A 19,376-nucleotide genomic window follows, 5' to 3' on the forward strand; every position below is an offset into this window, starting at 1 on the left:
CCCAGAGAGCGACCAGGATCATGGCGGATGGCCCCAGGTGTAAGCGCAGAAAGCAGGCGAACCCAAAGCGAAGCAGCGGTGAGTACGAGCGCCGAACCCCCGCCGTGCGCCCGACACCGATCCGGGGGAGCTGGCACCGCGATCCCCCCGTGCACCCCGCGTTCGGACGCAGAGAAGGCACCGACTTGGAGCTGTTTTGACCGAGTTTGGACGTACTATCGCGGGGCTTTCTATCCTAGGGTTGTACCGTTATACCTGGCACCGTTATACGAGCGCTGGAATATTCACGGGGGGCACGGGCGCTGCGCACTTTTCCCAACTTTTAATCACTTTCAAGTCCATTTCGGTGTGATTTTACGCACTTTTTGCACACTTTGCGTGCAGGTCGGAGGTGCCTTTTCGGATATAAACAGCGTGGCTCGCAGTTTGGTGGAGTTGTGAGGCAGAATTTCTGGGCGAGGTTGCAAAGCCAGGGCCGTGCGAACGCAGAATTGTTGATATATTGTGGTCCCTTCAAAAAAAAAAAAAAAGTCCTAGTTTAGACCTGGTTTAGCCTTGATCTGGACTCGATATAGCCTTAGTTTAGACCTAGTTTATGGCACGGTTTTGACCTGGTTTATTACGTGTTTACACCTGGTTTAGTCCTGTTTTGTCAGACCTGGTTCAGTGCTTCTGGTTCAGACTTGATTCAGTCCTCAGTCCTGGTTCAGCTCTGGTTTTTAGTCCTGCTTTAGTCTTTCTTTAGCACTCTCCGGGACGTCCACGGCGCGTACGGCCATGTGGAGAGCTTTGTGACCGCTTTAGGTGCTTCTTCCCCCGGGTTTGGTTCACGGCTCGGCGCCCCCGGTTGTCGCGGTGGTTCGGTGCGAGATGGCCGTGTTTGGCACACTTTGACACGGGCTTTCGCTTCGGTCTGGGTCCCGGTGATGATGGCAGAGGACGTCCAGGATGTTTATTTTATCTGATCGCTGTTCACCCCTCCCCATGCTACAACTGCACAACCACATGTGTCTCTGCACAAGCTAGGAACAGAAGAACAGAACGCACCAAAATAAAGCTTTTTCCATGCAAATTCTTCACTTTGACTGCTAGTTTAAACCTTTTTGCACGCTATTTTGCAAAATACTTTACACCTTTACCTCTAATTTTCACATTTGATCACGTATTAAAGTTGTAATAATGCACAATGAACTCCTTCACCGAGCTTTAACCCCTTATAATTGATCTAAACACGAATCTTTAATTGTTTTTAGCATTTTTAGCTAATTAGCAGCCACCTGTCGCAAGCGTGACTAAAATAGTTCGGGTACAGTTGCTTCTCACGTGTTTTTTTGTTTTGATTTACTTATTTTATCACGTGATTACGCTGCTAAATGCAAATTTTCTGAGTTATGTAACCGCAAAACTTAATTATTTGAGAGTGGAAGTGTATTTTTTTTGCCTTTTAAAGTGATTGAAAGCGCCATCTGTCGTGCGTAACATGTTGAATACGTAATGTTTGGATGCTGCTACTTATCTTTTTGTTGTTTTCCCGTCTTTATAGCTTCTTAAATGAGTTTTTACACAATTATAATTTATATTCAAGACTTTATATGTATGTTTGTGATATATTAGAGTAGTAAAACTAGCACATGTCACGTTTTATCGTGCGTAACACGTTGAATACGTAATGTTTGGATGCTGCTTGTTTGCTTTCTGGTGTTATCCCATCTTTATAGCTTAAGTTAGTTTTTACACAGTTATAACTTATATTTAAAGATGTATATTTGTGTTTTTGACATATTAAAGTAGTAAAAATAGCAAATGTCACGTTTTACGGTGCGTAACATGTAATGTTTGGATGTAGCTTTGTTGTTATCCCTTCTTTATAGCTTCTTAAATGAGTTTTTACACAGTTATAATTTCTATTAAAGCCTTTGTATGTATGTTTTTGATATATCAGAGCAATAAAAATAGCATAAATTGCGTTTTGTCGTGCGTAACGTGTTAAAATACGTAATGTTTGGATGCTGCTACTTGACTTTTTGTTGTTATCACATCTTTATAGCTTCTTAAATTAGCTTTTACACAATTATAACTCATATTTAAAGATGTATATTTACGTTTTTGATATATTAGAGTGGTAAAAATTGCACAGGTTGCGTTTTGTCGTGCGTAACGTGTTAAAATACGTAATGTTTGGATGCTGCTACTTGACTTTTTGTTGTTACCCCATCTTTATAGCTTCTTAAATTAGCTTTAACACAATTATAACTTATATTTAAAGATGTATTCTTACGTTTTTGATATATTAGAGTGGTAAAAATAGCACAGGTCGCATTTTAAACAATTTGTGCATTACTTTTCTTGCTCCAAATCCGTGCTTCCCATTGGCCGCGTACCACCTGTCCCTGCGCGCTCACACGGGTCACATTGGCCAATCAAAAAGTGCTTCTATAATAAATGCGCCGAGGCTCCATTTGTGTTCGGGGGGCTCCGTTACGCGAGCGTGTGTGCGAGAGCCTGGGAGGAGAAGCTGCACCTCGATCCTTTTATTTTCTTGTACTTTTCCTCGCCGCTGACGCCACCACGCTGCCTGTGCGCGCGTCCCGCCCGTGTGTGTGTGTGCCTGTGCCACGGCTCTCCTCCTCCTCCTCCTCCCTCTCTCTCCCCATCATCATGTTTACCTGACCGCGGATAACGGGAATACGACGGGGGATAGCTCACACCTGACGCTGCGTGGAGCTTACGGGACGCCTCGGTTGGCTGACGGCGATCGTTTACCCCGAACCCAAGGCGGAGAACGCGCACAGAATCGCCCTGCAAATGTCCACTTGTGCAGGTAGGCTAACGCGATGATGATGATTTAGTGGTAGCGTTTAGCAAGTGAGACGGGGGGGAGGATGCTCGCTTTGGTCACTCTCGCGGGATTATGAAGCATGCTTTCATATTCTTTCATGTGCTCCTCACCCTTAAGCTCGTTTGGGTGTCATTTCTTTCCATGAACGTGTGCGTAAAAACGAGCCAAACACGCGGGATTTTTAGTTATTTTTATAAATTTTTTTGCGTTTTTGCGCGCGTTCTCCCTTTTGCATTGCCTCTATTGTGTTGCGCTAATTTGTTACACAATTTGCTCCGAGCGGAAGGAGAATGGCGGTCAGTAGGCTCAGGACCAGGGCTGCTGCAGTGGAGGCGGGGCTGCTGGCTGGGGCTCGCGCGGACCAGACATCCTCCAGGTACACGCAAGGTGATGCAACGCCTATAAAGGTACATTTTTTGGGGCGGATTTAGACACGGCGCGCGCGAGGAGCAGGGCCGGGCGAGGTTCGTGCAGGTTTTGGGCAGGTTTCAGGTGAAAGTTTGCGGTGCAAAGCGGTGGGTAGCATCCCGAGCCGAGCAGTGGGGCGTGCAAACCAAGATGGCACAGGCAGGTGTTGTGATTCACGCTCGATCCTCAGTGCATCATTCGTTTCAGACTCACTCAAAGGTTATTTTGGCGAGAATGCAAATAAATAAAGCTCAGAAAATCAACTTTGACTGTAACATTATCTTCCATCTTTAGTTCATCCTCTCCATTGTTTTATTTATTACGTTTTTATCTATTAAATTTGTAGATAAAGTGGATTAAATTGGACTAAGTAAGTAGTAATATGCAGATTTCTGTCTCAAAACTGTCAAAGACTTCCTCATTTATTCATATAAGTAACATATAAGAAACTAGTAGTATATTATTCAAAGTAAAGCTGTGCAATTAATTGAATTTCATTTGGATTTGTGTGTCAAACGATCTCCAAACTCATATAATCGAGTCGAAATTAAGTTTATTTTTGGATTTTTTAATATAAATAAGTATATTTATTGTAGAACAGCTGGATGTGTAGTTTATTTTGGATACATTTATGTTTTTCTATGCCTTATTTCATGTGCAAAGTAGATTTTATTCAGTTTTATAAATTGCAAAACTGCTCTAAGGTTCATATTTGTAGCCTATATTTATTTTGAGTTTGAAAGTTTTGTGTAAATTATCAATAACAAAATGCTGAATAAATGCATCGTGTAACAAAAAAATAATCGTTTGAATAATCATGATTTCAGCATTGACCAAAATAATCATGATAATATTTTTTTTTTTCCATAATCGAGTAGCACTAATTCAAATTCAAAAAGTTTATTGTCAAATTTCTAGATGAACATATGAAAAATTGAAATTATATTCTCACTCTCAACCTTCTAAATTAAGTAATACAAATAAAATTTTATTAGAATTATGTATTTATTTTAAAGGAACACTTTGTAACTTTTCCATTGGAGGTCCGTCACCGTCTTGTTTCTATGGATACGTCATCGCTCTGCCTGGAATGTTCCGCAGTGTGACATTAAGCAGATCTACTTTACATTTATTCAATCACAGGTGGTTTTACAGCTCAAAAATACTTAAAAAAACAAACAAAAACAAAGGCATTCTGACTGTGAGCGGGGTCGCCTCGCCACAGATCTGACCTGTAACTTGGTCTGTTTTGGTCTCCGTGAAGATAGAAAGGTTTAATGCCACACTGTGGAACATTTCGGACAAGCGTATCCATGGAGAAAAGTTACACAACGCACTTTTTAGGACATGTGTATGATACTTTTTTCTGTTTTGTTTTGAAAGTGGTAGTAATTATCTAAAATCAAAATAGTGATGCTAAATTTGTGAAAATTACTTGAGAAATTATGAGAATAAGTCATTTTATTTCCCATGTTTGACCTTAAAGATGCATTGTGTAACTTTTCTGGTGGAGGGTCCGTCGAATGCTTTTCTTCAAGGATATGTTGTTGCTTTGTCTGGAATGTTTCGCAGTGTGGCTTTAAACCTTTCTGTTGTCATGGAGACCAAACTGGGCCATGTTACAGGTCAGATCTGTGGAGAGGCGACGCCGCTCACAGTCAGAACGCCTTTGTTTTTGTTTTTCTAGGTAGTTTTGAGCTGTAAAACCACCTTTAATAATATTTAAATCTGAATAAATGTAAAGTCGAGCTGTTTAATGTTACACTGTGGAACATTCTAAGCCGAGCAGTGACGTATCCATAGAAACGAGAAGGTGACGGACCCCCAAACTAAAAGTTACACAACATACGTAGTGCACCTCCTGCAAAACACATTTTCAAACATGCAGCAGTGACAAAGCATATGACGTCTGCACCAGGTGTTATTTCACTTCAGTGTCTGTTTATATAGGCGCCATTTTGAGTACTTTTCCTCATTCAGAAGGTTTAATATTTAGTTTTGGATTGTTTATTGCTTTTGCCACATTATTTTAAATAGTACTTGTTTTCTGTTCAGTTAAACAGAATCTATTATCAATAAAAACAATGAGTTGATTGTTACAATGAACAAACAAAATCGTATCTGTGTCGTTAAAGCTGCACTGTGTAACTTTTCGGTTGCGAGTCCGTCACCTGCTTGTCGTTGTTTCTATGGATGTGTTATTGTTATTTATTCAATTACAGGTGGTTTTATAGCTCAAAAAATACCTCAAAAAACAAAAACAAAGGCATTCTTCTGACTGTGAGCGGCGTCGCCTCTCCACAGATCTGACCTGTAACTTGGTCCGGTTTGGTCTTCCATGAAGATAGAGAGGTTTAATGCCATACTGTGTAACATCCACAGTGTGACATTAAACAGTTCTACTTAACATTTATTCAATCACAAGTGGTTTTACAGCTCAAAAATACCTCAAAAAACAAAAACAAAGGCGTTCTGACTCTGAGCAGCGTCGCCTCTCCACAGATCTGACCTGTAACTTGGTCCAGTTTGGGCTCAATGAAGATAGATAAGTTTAATACCGTACTGTGTAACATTAACAGTGTGACATTAAACAGATCTGCCTTACATTCGATCAATTACAGATGGTTTTATAGCTCAAAAAATACCTCAAAAAACAAAAACAAAGGCGTTCTGACTGTGAGCGGCGTCGCCTCTCCACAGATCTGACCTGTAACATGGCCCAGTTTGGTCTCCATGACAACAGAAAGGTTTAAAGCCACACTGCGAAACATTCCAGACAAAGCAACAACATCTCCTTAAAGAAAAGCATTCGACGGACCCTACATCAGAAAAGTTACGCAATGCATCTTTAAGGTCAAACATGGGAAATAAAATGACTTATTCTCATAATTTCTCGAGTAATTTTCACTAATTTAGCGTCACTATTTTGATTTTAGATAATTACTACCACTTTCAAAACAAAACAGAACAAAAATATCGTACAAATGTCCTAAAAAGTGCGTTGTGTAACTTTCCGTTGCGTTGTGTGACATTAAACAGATCTCCATTACCGGTGGGTTTATCGCTCAGGAATACAGAGTAAATGTCCAAGTGTCAAATTAACACTTAAAGAGTAAAATTTCACAGTATTTCCGAGTGTAAATGGTCCTTATCTGAACACAGTATAATTTAGTCTAGCTTCAGAGTAAGAATATTCAGTGTCAAATGTACACTTAAGGAGTAAGCTTTGTAAACTTTGTAGTGTTTTCTGAATTTTACTCTCAAATTATTTACTCTACTCAGAGAAAGTAGTGTTCATGTTTACTCTGTTGCAGTGCTAATAATGACACTTACTAGAGTGATTTTAATAACACATATAACACTACACAGAGTAAAAAAAATACTCTTTGTAAGGGTCAAATTTACATATGTACTTTTGCAAGAGTTCATTTTACTTTACGTTTAGGCCTGTGACGATAACAGATTTTGCTGGACAATTAACTGACCACGAATTTTTTGCGGTAAACGATAATATTGACATTTTGAGACCATTTTCAGCTAATGTAATGACCATGGAATAAAAATGCAAAGAAGGAACTGCAAGACAACCTAAAACAATAAAACTTAAATTAATTAAAATAGACTTGTTCACATAAGGACAGCCTAATGTAGTCTGGTTTACAGCCAAGGACTAAACCATTGCTGAACCAAACTCAACCAAAAAACAGTAAATAAATGGATTATTGAGTCTCTGTAACAAAATTTCCCTTAAAAGTTATTTTATTTATTTACATTGGAATATTGTGGCTCCTCTCTCTGTGTGAGCCTCGTCATTTTGGTCTTAAATGTTCGTATTAACCCGCTCTGTATGATCCTGTTTCGCTTTGAGGGAGCGTCTGTCCTGTCTGGTGTCGTGTCGGTGTTTTGTGGGATTTCAGTGGATTTCAGGTTCTTCCGGGGGCGGGGCCAGTTGTATCGCTCGGGTTTGGGTGTATGTCGACTGCCGAGGTTTGAGTCATTTCTTCTTGCCTGAATTTGACGCATGTGGTCATTGAGACGTGTCCCACATCGAGAGACGAGGGAAACAAACATGCATTCAAAGTAGAATTTATCTCAACCGAAAAAGTTACTGAGCTCGTTAAAAGTTATCGTACGATTAATTGATTTATTGATTATTGTTACAGGCCTAGTAATGTTATAGTGCAAATTACACTTTTCTACTAAAGAAATAAAACCACAAGATCTGACCTGAACTTGGTCTGGGCTCAAGACCTGAATATAGAACCTCGTTATTTTATGATAGAAAAGACATGGAAAAGATTATATAGTTTTGGTATATTAGTATAGTTTAGTATATTGCAATTCTAGTTTTATTTTAAGCACATTTCTCTACACAGTACCTTTTTTCCTGTACTGTAGCTACATTGAAAGTGGCACATGTTTTCACTTCCTGTACCTCTTTGAAATCAAAATTAGTATTATTACATAAATATAGAGATCAGGACTTTGCAAATATATCAAAATATCTATGTATTGTATCATTTAATTCGATGATACAGTATTGATATCGTGGCCAGCTGTATCGATCTGTCACCAAGAGTAATTTTTTGGTTTATTTTACTCAATTATTTTGTTACAGCTACAGTTTTGTTGTTTGTTTAGACGAAGGAAACAAATTTATGCAACACATTTGACGTTTTCACTGTTTTGATGATCAAAATGGTGCACAAAAAGTGATTTAACAGAGACTTTTAGTATCACAGACATTATTTAACCTTTATTTTTATCGCACTGTATTGAATCGTTTTGAAATATATCGTATTGAATCAAAAGTGCACTGTGTTGAGATATGTATCGTATCATGACCTATGTATCGAAGTATGTATTAGGGGTGTGCAAAAATATCGGAATATCGATATATCGTATCGTTTAATGTGATGATACAGTATTGATATCGTGGGCTGCTGTATCGATATTTAACCAAGAGTATTTTTAGGTGTGTTTTACTAAATTATTTTGTTACAGCTACAGTTTTGTTGCTTGTGGAGTGAAAGGAAACTCATTTATGCGACACATTTGACATTTTTACTGTTTTGAGGATTAAAATGTTTGTGTTTCATATGAACTTTGCACAAGAAGTAATTTAATAAAGCCTTTTAGTATCACAGCCATGATTTAGCCTTTATTTTTTTATTGAACCGTATCTAATTGATTTGAAATATATCATATCGAATCGAAAGTGCACTGTATTGAGATATGTATCGTATCGTGGCCTGTGTATCGAGGTTTGTGTCGTATCGGCAACTCCTTAATGATACTTAGTCCTAGTATGTATCGTATTATATTCTTAATGATACCAGCCCTAATAGGGATAAATACATGCATCCCAAATTTCAGACTTCCGATCATCGCGCAATCCATACTGGGAAGGATCCTCTGAAAAAGTGAACATCAAACCTCCATGTTTGTTTTCCCAGTGGGATGCGTCTATTGTCAAAGTCGATCTTTTCAAGTCTTTTAGAACCATATCACTTTTGTTTCTGGTTCTGATATCGTCATTTTAAAAAAAGCAAAATCCCCGATCAGTCGCTCAATCTTGGTTACGAATTTAAAAAGTCAACGCCAAAGCGAAAGGCACCAACTGTTCACCAAGAAACACCTTCCACTGCAAAGAGACCAAGACGTGATGTTGCTGTAAAACCACAAGAACAAGAAAGTGCAGCTCAGTCTGTTTGTCTTCTGCTCCTCTCCATTAACGAACTGGATTTTGCTTTGTCGTCGCTCCACATACAAAATGTTCGCCGCAAACTCGGGATGATTTTTGGTTCTTCCCGTGAATCAATCCTGCCCATCGCCTTCACCTTTCACTATTTTTCAATTCCGTTGGGAAGAGAAACAGTTTGAACAGAGGTTTACAGTCACACACATCTGATTCACTTTTGCATTTATGGAGTTAGCAAACAAATTTCTCGAGTCGTTTTCCGCTGTTAGGATCCAACAACCACACAATTACGATGTCCGAATCCCAAAACTAAAATATGACAATATCAGAACCAGAAACAAAAGTGATATGGTTCAAAAGACTTGAAAAGATCGACTTTGTCAACAGACGCATCCCACTGGGAAAACAAACATGGAGATTTGATGCTCACTTTTTCGGAAAATCCTTCCCAGCATGCATTGCGCGATGACCGGAAGTCCGAAATTTGGGTTGCGTGTATAATAACAAACAAGGCGCCATTTTGAGTACTTTTTACCATTCAAAATTTGTACGTTTGTTAATAATTATGGCAACTTTGGTCATTTCTTATCATTCTGAAACACATGGATATTACTTCTGCTCATAGTTTCAGTTTGTAGTTAAGTAAAAATCCATAGTAAAGCTTTAAATATAAAAATTGCAGCTAAGAGTTGAGTTTTGTTGTCTGGCTTTCAGTTGTAATTGAATCAGAAATCCCCCCGAGCTGCATCATTTGTAACTCCCCAGAGAGACCCGTGAGTAATGGCACAGGTAGAAGAGTGTGTCACTGTGGTCTGTGCGGAATAGGACATTATAAGGATTTTAAAGGGGCACTGTGGGACTTTTCCGGCGGAGATGATCTTGCTTTCACAGTGCGGCATTAAAACTTTCTATTTTCATGGAGATCAAACCCGAACAAGCTACAGAATCTTGGTTTTTCTAGGTATTTTTGAGCTGTAAACTCACCTGTAATTGAATAAATGTAAAGTAGAGCTGTTTAAAGTCACACTGTGGAACATTTACGTATCCATGGAAACTGTGTGACCAGAAATGTTACACAATGCACTTTTAAATGACTTAAACTTCTACTGTGTGCCTCATTATGGCTTAGTTTTTATGAAAAGACTTAAAAAGAGTTTGTTAATGTAACGTAATATTGGTTTCTGTGAGGAAACTTTTACTATTAATACTATTACTACTACTACTACTGTCCTACTACTGCTACTACTACTACTACTACTACTACTGATACTGATACTGCTACTGCTAGTACTACTGCTACTACTTCTGCTACTACTACTAGTACTACTGGTACTACTACTACTACTACTAATAATAATGCTACTACTACTACAGCTGCTACTACTACTACTGCTACTACTACTGCTACTACTACTACTACTACTACTACTACTACTACTACTACTACTACTACTACTACTACTACTACTACTACTGCTACTACTACTACTACTAGCTACTACTACTGCTACTACTACTACTACTACTGCTACTACTACTACTACTGCTACTACTACTGCTACTACTACTACTACTACTGCTACTACTACTACTACTACTACTACTACGCTACTACTACTATGCTACTACTGCTACTACTGCTACTACTGCTACTACTACTACTGCTACTACTACTACTACTACTACTTCTACTACTACTACTACTACTACTGCTACTACTGCTACTACTACTACTACTACTACTACTACTACTGCTACTACTACTGCTACTACTACTACTAGCTACTACTACTACTACTACTACTACTACTACTACTACTACTACTACTGCTACTACTACTACTGCTACTACTACTACTGCTACTACTACTACTACTACTACTACTACTACTACTACTACTACTACTACTACTACTACTACTACTACTACTACTACTACTACTACTACTACTACTACTACTACTACTACTACTGCTACTACTACTACTACTACTACTACTGCTACTACTACTACTACTGCTACTACTACTACTACTACTACTACTACTACTGCTACTACTACTACTACTACTACTACTCTACTACTACTTTCTACTACTACTACTACTAGCTACTCTAATTCCAGATCTGAAATCCAGATGATTCTAGTGAACGTGCGTGGACTTTAAAAACACAGTGGAGCCCTTCCTGTATCCTCACATCACAAGGAGCGTTTACAATTTGAAAAACGAACTTAAAACTTAACAAAAAAAAGCCTAAATACGCGGAATTTGTGCGTTAAACGTGTGTGAATGAAACAAAACAAAACAGAACTCGTGGTGTGTTTACGACGCACGAACACGACGGCGGATCCACGGAAAACGGTGTAAAATGTGCGGTTTAAAAGCCTCGTGGTGACGCTGCGCACGCTCGGCCGTCGTGTCGTAGTTGTATTACAGTTTCACGAGGTGTGTGTTTTGTTGTTTTTCCGGCGTGTATCGCTCGCAGACTCTGGTGCGGGTTATAAATAGCCGGAGCAGAGGTTAAGACGACATCGAATCGACTGCTCAGGATCAGACCTTTATAATGAAGCATGACAGACTCCTGCACATGCTCCTCTACCTCCTCCTGCTCATCCCCCTCTTTTCTTACTCTCTCTCTCTACTCGTTTTGTCACTCTCTTCCTGTTTATATCCTCTCTCTTTCTCTCTGTGTCTCTCCTCCCTCTCTCTCTTTCTATATCTCTTCTTCCCACTTTCCTGTCTTGCTCTCTTTCTATCATCCACTATTTCCTTTCTCTCTCTTTCTCTCTGTCTCACTTTCTCTATCTCTTCCTCCCTCCCTCCTCCTTTCTCTTTCTCTTGCATCCTCTCCCCATCTGTCTATACTCTCTCTCCCTGCTCCTCTCTCTCTCTTTTCCTCTCCTCCCTCCCTATATCTATCTCCATATTTCTTTCTTTCTTTCCTCTCTCTTTTCTTTCTCTTCTCTCTCTTCTCTTTTTTCTCTTCACTCCTTCTCTTTCCTTCCTCTTCTCTCTTCCTTCTTCTTTCTCTTTCTCTTCTCTCTTCTCTTTCTTTCATCTGTCTATTTCTCTCTCTCTCTCTTTTCCTCTCCTCCCTACCTATATCTCTTTTCTTTCTTTCTTGTCTCTCTCTTTCCCCTCCGTCTTTCTCTTCCCTCTTTAGTTTCTCCTTCTTTGTCTCTTCCCCCTCTTTCTCTCTCTTTCCTGCTTCCTCTCTCCATCTGTCTCTTTTCTCTCTCTCTCTCTTTTACTCTTTCCTCCCTCCCTCTCTCTCCCTCCATATATCTCTTTTCTCTCTCTGTCTCTCCCTTTCTCCTTCTCTCTCTCCCTCTCTCTCTTTCTCTTTCATTCCTCTCTTTCCTCCTCCCCTCCCCCTTTCTCTCTTTCTCTCTCCATCTGTGTCTTCCCCTTCCTCTTTCTCTTTAGTTTCTCCTTCTTTGTCTCTTCCTCCCTCTTTCTCTTCCTCTCTCTCATCTGTCTTTTCTTTCTCTCTTCCACTCTCCCTCCTCTTTCTCTTTCATTCCTCTATTTCTTCCTCCAATCTCCCCTCTTCTCTCTCTCCCTCCCTTGCTTCCTCTCTCCATCTGTCTTTTTTTTTTTCTTTCCCTCCTTCTCTCTCTTTCTCTTTTCCTCTCTCCTTCCCTCTTTCCTCCCTCCCCCCATCTCCATCTGTCTCTTTCCTCTCTCTTTCTCTCTCCCCTCCCTCTTTCTCTTTAATTTCTCTTTCTTCTTCTCTTCCTCTCTCTCTCTTTTCCTCTCTCTTTCTCTCTCCCCTCCCTCTTTTGCTTTCTCTCTTCCACCTGTGCTCTTTCTCACTCTCTCTTTCCTTTCTCTCTTTCTGTTTCCTCTCTCTCTTTCTCTCTTTCTTCATCTCCTCTTCTCTTTCTCCCTCCAGCTCTCCCCTGTCTTTCCATCTTTCTTTCTTACTTTCTCTTTCTCTCTTTATCTTCCACCTCTCCTCTCTCTCTCTCTGCCTCTCCTTCACTCTTTCCATCTCTCTTCATCTTTTCTATTTCTATTTCTGTCCCCTCTCTTTCTCTTTACCTTCCACATCTCCTCTCATTTCTCCCTCTCTCCCTCCGTCACTTTCTCTCTCCTTCTGTCCCACTTTCCCTCCTTCCTCCCTCTCTCCATCTGTCTCTTTCCTCCCTCTTTTTCTCGCTCTTCCTCTCTCTCCATCTGCCTCTTTTCTCACTCTCACTCTCTCTCTAGTCCTCTCTCCTTCCCTCCTTCCTTCCCCCCTCCCTCTCTCCATCTGTCTCTTCCCTCTCTCTTTCTCTTTCCTTTCTCTTTCTAAACCTGCTGAGACAGTGTGATGTCACTCCTTCACAGTTAAAGCTGCATTACGTCACTTTCTCTTCCTCTGTGCTCTAAATAAATCCTCACGGTCCAAATTAAATAATAATAAAAAATATTAAAAAAATACAGCGCCACCTACAGTTACAACAACACACGAAGATTATTCACAAAAAATAATAATAATAAATAAAATAATAATAAACTCGATTGATTCAAAAGTTTTTCTCCATGGAGATGTTATTGTTTTGTCTGGAATGTTTCACAGTGTGGCTTTAAACCTTTCTATCTCCACGGAGACCAAACCAGACCAAGTTCCAGGTCAGATCTGTGGAGAGGCGACCCCGCTCACAGTCAGAATGTCTGTTTTTCTTGGGATTTTTGCGCTTTAAAACCACCTGTGATTGATAAATGTAAAGTCATATTGGTCCTGGTCCTCTGTAGTCCTGGTTTAGACCTGGTTCAGTCCTAGTTTAGTCTTGGTTTGACCTGGTTTAGACCTGGTTTAGATCTGATTGAGTCCTAGTTTATTCTTGGTTTAGTTTTTCAACCTGGTTCAGTTCTAGTTTAGTCCTGGTTTAGTCCTGGTTTAGACCTGGTTTAGACCTGGTTCATTCTTAGTACAGTCTTGGTTCGGACCTGGTTTAGATCTGATTAACTCCTAGTTTATTCTTGGTTTAATTTTTCAACCTGGTTCAGTCCTAGTTTAGTCTTGGTCTGTAGTCCTGGTTTAAGACCTGATTTAGTCCTAGTTTGGTTCTGGTCTGTAGTCCTGGTTAAGACCTGATTCAGTCCTAGTTTGGTCCTGGTCTATAATCCTGGTTCAGACCTGATTCAGTCCTAGTTTGGTCCTGGTCTATAGTCCTGGTTCAGTCCTAGTTGGTCCTGGTCTATAGTCCTGGTTCAGTCCTAGTTTGGTCCTGGTCTATAGTCCTGGTTCAGTCCTAGTTTGGTCCTGGTCTATAGTCCTGGTTCAGTCCTAGTTTGGTCCTGGTCTATAGTCCTGGTTCAGTCCTAGGTTGTTCCTGGTCTATAGTCCCGGTTCAGACCTGATTCAGTCCTCATTTGGTCCTGGTCTATAGTCCTGGTTAAGACCTGGTTTGGTCCTGGTTTATAGTCCTGGTTAAAACTTGATTCAGTCCTAGTATAATCCTGGTTCAGACCTGATTCAGTCTTTGTGTAGTCCTGGTTCAGACCTGGTTCAGTCTTTGTGTAGTCCTGGTTGAGACCTGGTTCTGTCCTAGTTTAATCCTGGTCTATAGTCCTGGTTGAGACCTGGTTTAGTCCTAGTTTAGTCCTGGTTAAGACCTAGTTCAGTCGTATTTTAGTCCTGGTTCAGACCTGGTTTAGTCCTAGTTTAGTCCTGGTTAAGACCTGGTTCAGTTCTGGTTTAGTACTCTACAATTTTTGAGCTATAAAACCACCTCTAATTGAACAAATGTAAAGCAGAGCTGTTTAATGTCATATTGTGGAACATTTGAAGCAGAGCAATGACATCTCCATAGCAACAAGAACCGAAAAGTCCCACAGTGCACCTTTATAACCTCACACAGGTGATCTCCGGTCTCCTCTGTGGCTTTGTTTACCGTTTTACCGTAAGTCCTGTGTAATGGTGCACTGTGACTCATGTGGTCCACCGGTGAGTCCTGCTCCGGTCTTTAAGTGTCAGCGTTTTTTCCTCCTCTGTGCAGGGCTATAAATATCTGTCAGGGCTCGGACTCTCGCTCCGTTGTCTGTGACTGAAGAGGGAGCGAAGGGGGCGGGCAGGTCCTCAAAATGGCACCTGGAACAATGAGGTTTTGGGCAGACGCTACAGTGTCAGCACCTGTAGGAAAAAGAAAAGGATCCAAAAAATGTCCAGGTTGTGTCCAAAAGGATTAATCGGAATAATTGTGACTATTAGTGAACTATTAAAATAATTATAAGCGTATTTTGATTATTCTAGTCCTTTTATAACTAAGACATTAAATCAAATTGTCAAAAATAAAAAACTATTTGTGATAAGTAATGCTCTTTAATCGAAAATATAGTTTGTCTCCTGGTTTAGTCCTTGTTTTGTTTGATTTAGTCCTGTTTTAGACCTGGTCCAGTTGTAGTTTAGTCTTGATTTAGTCTTGGTTTGGATCTGGTTATGTTTAGTTTTGGTTTAGTCCTGCTTTAGACCTGACTGAGTCCTACTTTAGTCCTGGTTTAGTCATAGATTTAAACCTGGTTTAGTCCTGGTTTAGACCTGGTTTATTCCTAGTACAATCCTGGTTTAGTCCTGCTTGGTTTAGTTTTTCAACCTGGTTCAGTCCTAATTTAGTCTTGGTTTAGTTCTGGTTCATTCCTAGTTTAGTCCTGGTCTAGTCCCGGTTTAGACCTGATTCATTCCTAGTACAGTGACAGTGCTGGTTCAGTCCTAGTTTGGTCCTGGTCTATAGTCCTGGTTCAGACCTAGTTCAGACCTAGTTTGGACCTGGTTTAGTCCTGGTTAAGACCTGGTTCAGTCCTAGATTGGTCCTGGTCTATAGCCCTGGTTCAGACCTGGTACAGTCCTAGTTTTGGTCCTGGTCTATAGTTCTGGTTCAGTCCTAGTTTTGGTCCTGGTCTATAGTTCTGGTTCAGTCCTAGTTTGGTCCTGGTCTATATTTCTGGTTCAGTCCTAGTTTGGTCCTGGTCTATAGTCCTGGTTCAGACCTGGTTCAGTCCTAGTTTGGTCCTGGTTCAGTCCTAGTTTGGTCCTGGTCTATAATCCTGGTTCAGACCTGGTTCAGTCCTAGTTTGGTCCTGGTTCAGTCCTAGTTTGGTCCTGGTCTATAGTCCTGGTTCAGACTGGGTTCAGTCCTAGTTTGGTCCTGGTCTGTAGTTCTGGTTCAGTCCTAGTTTGGTCCTGGTCTATAGTCCTGGTTCAGACCTGGTTCAGTCCTAGTTTGGTCCTGGTCTGTAGTTCTGTTCTGGTTCAGTCCTAGTTTGGTCCTGTCTATAGTCCTGGTTCAGACTGGTTCAGTCCTAGTTTGGTCCTGGTCTGTAGTTCTGGTTCAGTCCTAGTTTGGTCCTGGTCTATAGTCCTGGTTCAGACCTGGTTCAGTCCTAGTTTGGTCCTGGTTCAGTCCTAGTTTGGTCCTGGCCTATAGTCCTGGTTTAGACCCGGTGCAGTCTTAGTTTCGTCTTTGTTTACATTTGGTACAAATATAAATCACAACTGAAACACTGTTATAGACTGTTTGGTTGAAATAGTTCAAAACCTCAATAAAAAATTCCTCTTTTTACAACATATTTGATTAAGTTTTACAATTTAAATGCCCCAGTTTCTCTCCAGACGTCTCAGTTTGCCCCGTCGCCCTGTCTGTGAGCGCTCGTGTTTGTGGGAGGTAAACTAAACCCTGGAGTTTGTAAACACGTGGAATGTGCTGTGGAGTTAGCATTAGCATTTAGCAGTAGCATTTAGCCTTTCGCATTAGCATTTAGCCTTTAGCATTAGCATTTAGCATTAGCATTTAGCATTAGCTTCGCATTAGCATTTATCCTTTCGCATTAGCATTTAGCATTAGCCTTTAGCATTAGCATTCGCATTAGCATTGCATTAGCATTAGCTTTCGCATTAGCATTTAGCATTAGCATTTAGCATTAGCTTTCGCATTAGCATTAGCATTAGCCTTTCGCATTAGCATTAGCCTTTAGCATTATCCCTTAGCATTAGCCTTTAGCATCAGCAGGATAAACACACCTCGCCCCGGCCCTCGCCCCGGCCCTCGCCCCGGCCCTCGCCCCGGCCCTCGCCCCGGCCCTCGCCCCGGCCCTCGCCCCGGCTCTGGCTTAGGGACGGACTGACCCAGACTGACGCGGTTCAGAAGATGTTTTTTTTAAATAACAAACTCTGTGTTCTCTTCATGGCAAAGAGCTGTGGGCAATAACGACTCGAATAAATATTATTTTTAACACTGAACCAGAATTACTCAGAATGTTCAGAACAGAGTTTCACAATCCGAGAATTTGCTTTGGTGATTTATTGCAAAAATACAAAGGAAAAATAATAAACATGTACTAAATATATACTACTGCTACTACAGGTATTTCTACTGCTATTACTACTACTACTACTACTACTACTACTGCTACTTCTACTGCTACTACAGGTACTTCTACTGCTACTACTTCTACTGCTACTGCTGCTGCTACTACTACGGACCCTGCTATTACAATTGCTACAACTATTACTACTACTACTACTGCTATTTCTACTGCTACTACTACTACTTCTATTTTTACTATTAGTGCTGCTACTACTACTACTACTACTACTGCTACTTCTATTGCCACTACTACTGCTACTACAACTAGTACTACTAGTGCACACTGGTTCTGCTTTAGTCCCGGTCTAGTACCTGGTTTAGTCCAGGTCTAGAACCTGGTTTAGTCTTGGTCTAGTACCTTGTAGTATCTGATTTAGTCCTGGTCTAGTACCTTACAGTACCTGGGTTAGTCCTGGTCTAGTACCTTATAGTACCTGGTTTAGTCCTGGTCTAGTACCTGGTTTAGTCCTGGTCTAGTACTTTTAGTCCTGGTCTAGTACTAGTACCTGGTTTTAGTCCTGGTCTGGTATCTGGTTAGTCCTGGTCTAGTACTTTATAGTACCTGGTTTAGTCCAGGTCTAGAACCTGGTTTAGTCTTGGTCTAGTACCTTGTAGTATCTGATTTAGTCCTGGTCTAGTACCTTACAGTACCTGGGTTAGTCCTGGTCTAGTACCTTATAGTACCTGGTTTAGTCCTGGTCTAGTACCTGGTTTAGTCCTGGTCTAGTACGTGGTTTAGTCCTGGTCTAGTACTTTATAGTACCTGGTTTAGTCCTGGTCTGGTATCTGGTTAGTCCTGGTCTAGTACTTTATAGTACCTGGTTTAGTCCAGGTCTAGTACCTGTTTTAGTCCCAGTCTAGTACCTGGTTTAGTCCTGGTCTAGTACTTTATAGTACCTGGTTTAGTCCTGATCTAGTACCTGCTTTAGTCGCGACTACTACTACTATTTCTACAGCTACTACTACTACTACTACAGCTACTACTACAGCTACTGCTACTACTACTACAGCTACTACTACAGCTACTGCTACTGCTACAGCTACTGCTACTGGTACTACTACTACCCCGGCTACTGCTACTACTTTTACTACTATTACTACTACTTGTACTGCTACCACTACTACTACTACTACTACTACCTCTGCTACTACTACTTGGCATGATAGATTAATATGCATTGTCATAAAATGATAAAACAATATTTTAACAAGAATATTTGTGATTAATTAACCCTTAGGAGAGATATAATGACTTTAATACGCAAAACTGCATCTCAAATCAACTAACTTCACGTTCTCTTTCTCTGTAAATCTCTTTTGAGCCATTCATATCATCGTCTACTCTTGTATTTTCAAATAATATTTGTTTTAATTTCAGAAACAAAAGTACTCATTTAGATTATCACAGTTTTGTCTCTTTGTTTTGTTTCTCTCAGTCACATTGTTTGATTCACAGGAGCCTCAAGTCGTGGTGGTTTGTGGTTCCCTTGTGGTTTGATAGTAAAATGTTTTGTAACCGTCTTTCTTTTTATTGTCGCACGTGTTTTTCAAGTTACTTCAATTGAAAAAATGCAAGATCGACACCACACTTTTGTAACGCGGAAATCGGCGTGTTTGTTTCTTTTATTAAGTCGTTTTAGATCAATATTGCGAATTAAAATGTCCAAATTATAAAAGAATGATCCACGGGTGTCATAAATTATAACTATTTCACACACAGAAGCACAATATGTTTTCTTTAATGCCATAATGTGGAACTTTCTAGGGAAAACAAGCAGATAATTAAGATGATTCTACTTTTGAATTTGTGTTTTTAACAGGATAAAGTGCAAAGGAAGTTAAATGAAGTCCCATTTTTAGTATGAGCTTGTTTGGTTTTTAGTTTATTGTTTACACTCAGTACTTCTAGGTCTGGTTTAGTCTGGGTTTAGTATTTGTTTAGTCCTGGTAAAAGTTCAGCTGTGTTATCATGTCCCAGTTTTGTAAAACTATCAAAATACCTGTCATATGTTCAAGTACATCTAGTCCTGGTTTAGTCCTGGTCTATTACCTGGTTTAGTCATGGTTTAGTCCCA

At 40.2% G+C, this 19,376-nt stretch overlaps 1 protein-coding gene across 1 annotated transcript in view; it reads left to right on the forward strand.

Annotated features, from left to right (window-relative positions):
• The window catches only part of LOC110168035 (zinc finger E-box-binding homeobox 1-like), a 99,911-nt gene continuing 80,535 nt past the window's right edge, over positions 1 to 19,376 (forward strand). The window contains 1 exon segment of the mRNA XM_055151489.1: positions 1 to 78. Coding sequence (XP_055007464.1) covers positions 21 to 78 — 58 coding nt within the window. The 5' untranslated portion in view covers positions 1 to 20.

This window comes from Boleophthalmus pectinirostris, unplaced genomic scaffold (genome assembly GCF_026225935.1).
Source record: "Boleophthalmus pectinirostris isolate CB_2022bp ecotype Guang Dong unplaced genomic scaffold, ASM2622593v1 HiC_scaffold_16, whole genome shotgun sequence".
In the NCBI taxonomy this organism is placed as follows: domain Eukaryota; kingdom Metazoa; phylum Chordata; class Actinopteri; order Gobiiformes; family Gobiidae; genus Boleophthalmus; species Boleophthalmus pectinirostris.